Raw genomic sequence first — 9,069 nt, forward strand, 5'->3', positions numbered from 1 at the left:
ACTTTAGGTTTAGGCTTCGGAGGGCGGATTTTATAGGAAACATAAATGAGGTCGTGATAGGAAAATCCCTCGGCAGGAAGTTAATGTATATTTCGTTGATTAATATATCACAATAATAATTTACGATATCATTTACTCTCGACTGATATCGACGGATAATATTTTATGTATTATTGGGTTTATAATAGCATTGAATACAATTATAAAATATTTGAAAATATATGAGGAATAGAAAAAAATCAACCATGGATTCGAACATGCGTCTTTCGCCCTCCCGAGGCGACGCAAGAAGAATTCATCATCATCATCATCAGCCCTTGTATGTTCCCACTGCTGGCACACAGGCCTCCTATGAGGGTTCAGGCCATAATCCACCACGCTGGCCAAGTGCGGGTTGGCAGATGTCACATGTCGTCGAATTTTTGATTCTTGGACATGCCGGTTTCCTCACGATGTTTTCCTTCACCGTTTTAAGCAGTGGTGATGTTATTCACATGTGCAGATAAATTGAAAAATCAATTTATTTCCTGCACGCTCGCCCGGTATCGAACCCCGACTTATCGATTTTTGAAGTCCGAGGTTCTCACCACTGAGCCACCACTGCTTTTCACTGCAAGAAGAATTACGTTACGAATAATGAAATTCTTTCTATCCTTTATATTTATCAAATATTATTATACCACTTGAAGTGTACTAATAACCTACCTTTTTACTCTACATAGCTCATATAAATCACTGATTTTAGATATAGTTGTTTTAATCGAAACGCATTTCTACAAAAAACCCGTTCTGAAAATGCTGATGTCATGATATTTTTCTACTCCAGAAATTGTATTGGATAAAGAATTTATTCTCATTTGAAAAATGAAGAATTACAAGTGTCATTCATAACCATATAAAAGATTTATTACAAATACTGTTTCAAGGGATCGAAAGTCCTTATAAATATCACTTTCACATTGATTTATATTCTAATAAATCAAGTCTAAATGTATTCTAATATTATTGAAAGTTTGTGTTTTTTAATCATATTAAGTAAAAATTTTCTTTTTTCATGTCATAGTCGGCAATAGAGCTGGTGGGTCGCCTGATGTTAAGAGCTATCACCGCCCATGAACATTTGGAGAGGCGTAAGGTCAATTGCAGAACTTTCGCCTCCAAAAATAGATTGCCGATAAATGTTTTACGAACATACTAGACACAGATTTTTTTTAGTAATGACAGGAAATTCATTGTCGAGAACCATACGTATAATGTCCGTATAGTCTGTGTGTCTACAGGTATAGAGGCGCTAATCGGGTCAAGAGGAAATGCAGTGGCCGAATGGCCGCATACGTATCGGGAGCAGAACCGGCCGCCGAGACCGCTTTTGCCTGCTAGGTGCCCCAAATGCCCACATCGGACATACTATGACGGTAAATACCACTAATATTATTAACATGATTATTGACCTACATCCTTACTACTTAACTCACAATCTCCTATTAGAAGACTGTAAAAATGACTGATCAACGTTGTATAAAAATTCATTGAAATTTGCACGTTATGTCGTGGTCCTAATGTTCAAAGTATATTGTGCTGTTCATCAGAATTTCGCCCGTACGCATAGACAGAGTTTTACATCGGACTAGTGAGGGTGATTGTGAGTTTGGTAGTTAAAATTTTGTCTCAGAATTCGTTAAAAAACTTGTACTATTTGGTATCTATCGTAAAAAGTACATAAAAAGTAGAGGTATGTGGTAGTCGAGCACGCTTCGGCACGAATTGGGCCAGCTCGCACCGGGGAAGTACCACACCCCCACAGAAGACCGGAGTGAAATAGCATTCTGCTGTGTTTCGTTCGGTGAGTGGGGGAGCCGGAGGCCCATATCCTTTTCCTTACCCTTCCCAGTCCTTTCCTTTATTCCTCTCGCCAATCCTTCCTTAACCCCTTCCCAAAAGTCGGCAATCCATTTGTTGCGTAAGGTTTCCAATGGACCTTATGCCTCTATAAATGTTCATGGGTGGTGGTAGCGCTTACCATCAGGCGACCCACCAGCTCCATTGCCGACTGTGACATAAAAAAAAAAAAATCTATAGGACATTTTATTATGTTCTGTTAGATGGTCGTATTAAATACGAAATCTTCTCATCTACGACTTCGCTTGCACAATGCCGCCTTCTTCCTATCCATGATAATGCTGATGTGATGATCGAAATTCAGTTGGACAAACTTGAGCGACTTCAGAATATTTGCATACCCACGTTTTAAATGTGGCTTGCGCATGTTTGACAACGTCTCGCAATGCAGGACAAAACTGAAGTGGCCACCAATACAACAATGTCGGATTACTTATCTCTTCTACCTTCTACGCTTATTTCATCCTGAAACTCCCAACTACGTATAAAGAACGTTTTCAATTACGTGACTGTATGAATTTGCATCTGCGCTGCTCTAAAAATTTACTATTAAAAATTCCACCTCACGAGACCAATTTGTTCCATGTTCTAGCCGTACTCTTGTGGAATGCACATACAATAAGAATAAATCGCTCCAAATTACTGAGTATATTAAAAAAAAACAGCTCTTTAGTCAGCTGTAGTATTTGATTTAATTTATATTTCGTGTATTTCTAGTCTAAAAACGTGCATTATAATAATGTAATCAATATTCTAGTCATCTTACAATTTTTCTTATTTTTACTTGGCTTTTATTTGAACATCACCTTCTATTGCTAATTCATAAAATATTATTTGTCAGAGATGGCTTATAAGCGATAAGGGTGCCTATTTAACATGGTAAATTTTTCTTTCCCTTTTGTTTTCCTTTCTGTATTTGTGTGTGTGTTTAATAGAGTATATATGTAGTGTATTTATATATACATACGTTCAGAGATTTATAGACGTTACTGAGCAAAGTTATTTAAGGCATATACAATTGTACTTACAGAGAATTCCCAGTATAATTACAGCTCCGGCTAGTAGAAGGAAATTAGAAAAATTCAATTTCCGCATTTTTTGTCGTTCACTTATTCGAAATGCTGCTTTATATGCACTTTTAATTGGTGCTTTATTTATGTGGTATTATTAATGTTGAGATGTAGTAAAGCTCATTGACCTACAAGTGTATAATGAGCAAGGAAGGGACTGGCTCTCTTAACACAGGTTATACCTAGCAAGAGGGTCAGAGCCTCTCAATCAAATTGTACAAATATCAAGGTGAAATAAAGATTTATTATTATCATTATCATTATGAGTAAAGACCTTTATTTGAAATAGGAACAAAACTTTTGAGTTTTGATTGATAAAAAAATACAGGGTTATCGTGACGTCTTAAGTACTATTTCCAATGTGAGAAAAGACACCGTTACTGGTTGTTTTCTAGAGCTATCACTATTCCTCACTGGAATTATTACTACTTTAACATCTTACATTTATATTTACTACTCGTTTGACGCCCCGACTCCGCCCCGGTAGTCATATATCGTGAATGGAATAATATAAACTTAGGATTGTTTTTAAGTCTTTTAAGTTGGATCGCACATGACGAACATGGTGTGATTTGATTAAAATCGGTTGAGGAGTTTAGGAGTCCATCGCAGACAATGTGACACGTAATTAATATACATTAAGATATACTGTTCATAAGTAAATCACATTTTTTTTGTTTCAGCTTATATACATGGAACGAAAGCTTAAATATAAAAAATAAATGTAACAGTGTATGTGTAACATAATAACTTAATTCAGTTAAGTGATGTGTCTAACTTTAGATTAGCTTTATGTACGTTATAATTCTAAACGTTACTTAATTTCTAAATATTGGTATTGGTGCTGATTCTGGTATTAAATTTAAGTTTTATAAATGAGATAATTCACTGCGGTAGATAGTAGCCTAATATGTTACTTTCTATACTTATAGATAAAGCAAGACACAAAAATCATATCATAAAACCGCTCCCTTGCTATGTGAAAGAAGGAAAAAAAAACAAACGTTCGTATTTAAGATTTAAATAAGGATTCCATCTCTAACCTTACGGCGAAAACGTGTTTTGCATTTAACACTTTCGGGTTTGTTTTTTTAAAAAGGAAGTCTATAATTGATCTTAGGTCTTGCATACTTTTGTTTTAAAATATAATCCAAATCAACTTTAAAACTTATTGGCTTAGCCGAACACGCGTAACAAATACAGAATAGACTTCATTTATGTTTAAGTATCAATTATTTATATATTGTATAATAACATATAAATATGAATTACTTTCCCTGTATTGTTTTCAATAAATGGAATGTTGTTAATATGTAATCACTGCATTGTATAAAACAAAGTCGCTTTCTCTGTCCCAATGTCCCTATGTATGCTTAAATTTAAATTTAAATCTTTAAAACTATGCAACGGATTATAACGGGTTTTTTTTAATAGATAGAGTAATTCAAGAGGAAGGTTTATATGTATAACAATATCTATTAAATTTCTTCGAATTAACGCATGCGAAGCCGCGAGCAAAATCTAGTATTAATATAAGAATGTACAATATAGCATTTGTATGTTATTTGACGAATGAGATATTTAAGCTTTATTAAAAATTGTCGCGTATTCTGCTATAGAAATAGTCTGCTATTTCTATTACGCGAAAATGTATGTATATAATTAGAATTCAATTATTTATATAAAGCCAAATCAATTTTGACTTAAGTAAGAAGGTATATTATCTTTTCTGTCATTTAGGATTGATACAGATCTTAAAAACTTTTTTTTATAGTCCGTCTTAAAATTTAGTTTGCTTTCAATATCCTCGCTGTATAAATTAACACCAGAATATATTTTATAGTCGAGGAGATAATTTAAGGTTTTTGTAAAACAAATAAGTATTATTTATAAAGGTTGTTCAAAAATAATATTATATTATATTAATCCCCTGAAAACTAAGTTTAACCACAGCATAGAGAAAAAGCGTACAGTGGTACAACGCCTTTGATCTCGTAATGATGAAACATAGATCCTCTTCTTACAAACGCTTACAATGTTTATAGCTTAATTACTTTTTATTTTTGAGTATATGTGTACATATGATAATATAAGATACTAAGAGACATTACACTCTGTCCGGCAACTCATAAAATAGTGTTCCGACCTTTTGACATCTTTGATGAACAACGGTATGGGTAATTAGACTGTGGTTTAACTTTTATTCCTTTAAATGATGTCACATTGTGTACACTATCAGGATTATTTATTTTTACAAAAAATTATTTATACGTAGCAAAATATATTTCACATATAATTGTCTTAAATCTCCAAGAGATATATTTACCAAAGACTATGATGATGAACGAAAATTCGATACAAAGACATTTTTTTTTAAATTGTGCAAAATATACTTTTTCCTTCTTCCAATATTTATTATATTTAACCCCAAAATTACATTTCAGTCAGCTTAGCGTGCGCAAAACAAGAGTAGCATAATATGGAAATTGATTCAAATCTCGATTTTATTTATTTTTCGTCGTCAAGACAAAACGATGTTTTGTTACCGGTTAAGTTCATTCATATTTTTACATTAGAACATAAAATAGTGACTGACAATTTAAAATATGAAATATTTTAATCAATATTTACTTTTTATTATGAAAATGTATTAAGTGGAATTCTGTACTTTGATGATACTATGTTGATAAAATTTTCAAGACGCTAAAATATAGAACGCAAATCCGCTCTTGAACAATGCTTTCTCCCTCTATCTGTGTCTATCTTCAAAGCGTATCTCGCCAAAATTACCGAACAGATCGTCAAGCTTGGTTCATTGAGTGCTTACTCTATATTTATAATAGCATTCTTATCCCAAAATTCAACACGGTTCCCTCGAGAAAAACGGTATAAAGGTTAAATGTGCACTGTGGTAATTCAATAATGCGTAGCCGGTTTTATTATCCTTTTTTTAGTATAACACTTGTTGTGGAAATTTCAAAGTCATCCGTATTGGTTCAGAAATTACAAATATTACAACCAAGACTTCCTAATATTTTCACTGAACAAAAACCGAGCGCATTGTCACACGAATTATGCGAGAGAAAGTATAACGAATTGCGAATAACATGATCAAAGAAATACGAAATTATTGCGTTGTTTCTTCTAAATCTAATAAAGAAAAGGCTATTAGGTGGATAGTAATCCCGCAGCTCCTACAGGCATGTTTTAAAGGCTTGCGGGACTAATCTATAGTTCTTTTGACTTAATTTCGGTCCCAGTGGATAATCATTTAAACAAGCTAACTGCGCAGGAGAAAATTTAATGACATTGCTCATAGATAACGACGATGATATTTTTAATGATATTTAAAAGTGACATGATCTTTGTACTCTTTTATCGTCATCTTCCATCTTGTTTTCGCCATAACAAATCATGTTTTAACTATTCTCATCGTCAAGAATGACCACAACAAATCACATACACGTAAAGTCAAATATAGATAATATGTTGCCGTCATGTTAAGATTAATATACAAAATCGTGATTGGAAAACATCCTGTATATATATATGATAAATAGACATAAACGATCAAAACGCCATCAAACGGATCGTCAGAATTTGTCGTAGCCCGCTTGCTAGGTTGGCTGATCGAAATGTAATTTGAGATTCACGATACTGGTCTTGTTGGATTGGAAAGGCATATAAATAAATTTTTGTGTCTTTTAATGTTAACGAAATATGTGTATGTAAGTTAGAATAAATAGAATAGAATATTGGATACGATACCATAGTTACTATGATCTCATCTTGTGAATATAGTTATAAGTTTGGAATTAAATGTCTATTTGTTATTGAATGCAAAGTAAAATGTATGTTCATGTGTGTATAATAATATAGTAAATACATATATTATACAAAAAGTTTTGGATTCAGATTGTTTGTTTTATATGAATGTTAAAAAATATTTTGACCATTAAATCCGAATTAAATTGAACGATGTGTTTTATTGTGAATATCTGATTTGAAATTGACTCCTTTTCAGTGTTTTATAGTAAATAAGAGTAGGAATTGTTTATCACCTGCAACTTAGATATTTTATTTAAGTAATATTGTTAGTAGTTGGAAGTTGGTTTCCTCATCATCTATCGTTTCTTAATCCTTCCTCCTCCACGTGCTGCGACTCTTTATCTTCATGGGCAGTGTTAATCACTTCATCAGCTTAGTTGCCCGCTATTAAATACCTAAAAAGTTGTTTCAACTGGTTTAAAGTATTTTATTCGTTTTGAAAATACATTCCCATTTCACTTTATAAAAAAATTATTGATTGCTTAATCCTTTCCAAGCTAAATTACTGTTATGCAGAGCGTTTAATTTAGAAGTTATGTAACGCACGTGCACTATACTGTTTGGGAATATATAGAGGACGTCTAGTAACATAATCTCTCAGTGAAGTATTTTAAAAATGGCTGCTAGAAGGAATTTGCATGAGGCGTGTATTATTATTGCAGTTATTAATATGGACTAAATATCTACGAAAAATCATATTGAGATAGAATAAAACACAAACTCTCGGATGACACCTTAAAATCCTTTAACTTTTCCTTATTATCGAACCAGAGCATTTCGAGTTGATTACAAATGGACAACAACACGTTGTAGGAATAATTTATCTTCTCTAAATATATTATGAAGGAGGTAATAATTTTATTTCATTTAAAGTAAATAGAAAGAAAAAATTCTTAGATAGTTGCCCGTTGTACCCACTTAAAAATTCTTTAGTCATTATCACTCGTTTTTCTATCTGTCTGTTACGGCCGAGATAATTTATTAATTAGTTAGATATTAATAGGTTAGCTAATGATCCATAATTTAAACTTTATATTTTTTTCTTTTTTTATAGGTTTATATTGCGTTCTTTCGTTTATAAAAAAATGAGATCAAAATGTAGCTGCATATATAATCTGTCACAGATTAAATAGGCCAACGAGAGAAATGAAGTGCGCCGCTGAAAACCAGCTAAAGTATTTGCTTTGGCAGAGCGGCATTTCTTTTAGAATGTAGTTCAGTAGTTTTTAAGTAAATCGTAATGTTTTGGTTAATAAAAAGCTTTTTTGATTTTTTTTTATAGGATCAAGCGGCTGGATTAGGTACTTATTAATAAAAAATAAGCATAATTTTAATAGTTTTTTTATCTAATTTGTATGTAATAAAATAAGGACGGACAAATAAACAAAGAAACACGTTTTTACTGCATTACTGTTTGGGAAGCATCTTCTAAAAACATTATTATACAAGCAGAAAGAGCCCAAAGAGCTGTGATTAAATCTCTGATAAACAAACCTTTTCTATACCCAACTGTATAACTATATAACAGGGCGATTATTAAAAAGGTATAATATAGTATGATCCTATGAGACATGCCTATGTGAAACTTTACGGGGATGGATTCATGTTTATTACTTTTGTACAAAAACCGAGGTAAGTACATACTGGATTTCGTCTATAATTAAACATTTGTGTATAATAGAATTTTCTACCGTTTTACATAACAAATAAAGTTCAATTTCGTAAGAACTAGCCAATGGCAACAACTAGATAGTGTGGGTGTATTTGATTTGAATAGTAGTGTTGTGGCGGATCCCTTGGTAAATTATTTATATTTATTTATATATTTCACAAAATTCATTGGAGCCGTTATCGAGTTTCTGACGCAACCTCCACAGCACTCCCGCTAGACCTGACGTCAAAATTTACGTAAGTTTTTTTTTTTTTTGTTCTTAGCTGTCAGCACAGATAACATAATACTGCTACATTTAACTGTATTTTTATAAAAATATAACGAATTATGGATATTCATATACAAGTGACCGACTTCGGTCATAAATGAATAAAACAGATTTACAGCCCTTAAATAAATCTCTGATAAATAATAATATGTTGGATACAAACGAGTGTGCGCGAGTGACTCTTAAAAAACTTGGTAAAGTCTATCATAATTAACTATATGCTTTTTTAAAACCCTTTTATATTTAATCATAGTGTAAGGACAAATATTAAACTTCTTTATCATACTTAATTATATAAACTTGAAGATTGTAAATATTGTTATAAATTTATT

At 32.2% G+C, this 9,069-nt stretch overlaps 1 protein-coding gene across 1 annotated transcript in view; it reads left to right on the top strand.

The window, feature by feature from the left end:
* Positions 1–1,380, top strand: part of LOC119840466 (tachykinin-like peptides receptor 86C) — a 29,413-nt gene extending 28,033 nt beyond the window's left edge. Inside the window, exon 9 of the mRNA XM_038367095.1 lies at positions 1,281–1,380. Within this exon, the coding sequence (XP_038223023.1) occupies positions 1,281–1,380 (100 nt within the window). The remainder of the gene's footprint in view (positions 1–1,280) is intronic.
* The last annotated feature ends 7,689 nt before the right edge of the window (positions 1,381–9,069 follow it).

The sequence above is a fragment of the Zerene cesonia genome, chromosome 6 (assembly GCF_012273895.1).
Source record: "Zerene cesonia ecotype Mississippi chromosome 6, Zerene_cesonia_1.1, whole genome shotgun sequence".
Taxonomy (NCBI): domain Eukaryota; kingdom Metazoa; phylum Arthropoda; class Insecta; order Lepidoptera; family Pieridae; genus Zerene; species Zerene cesonia.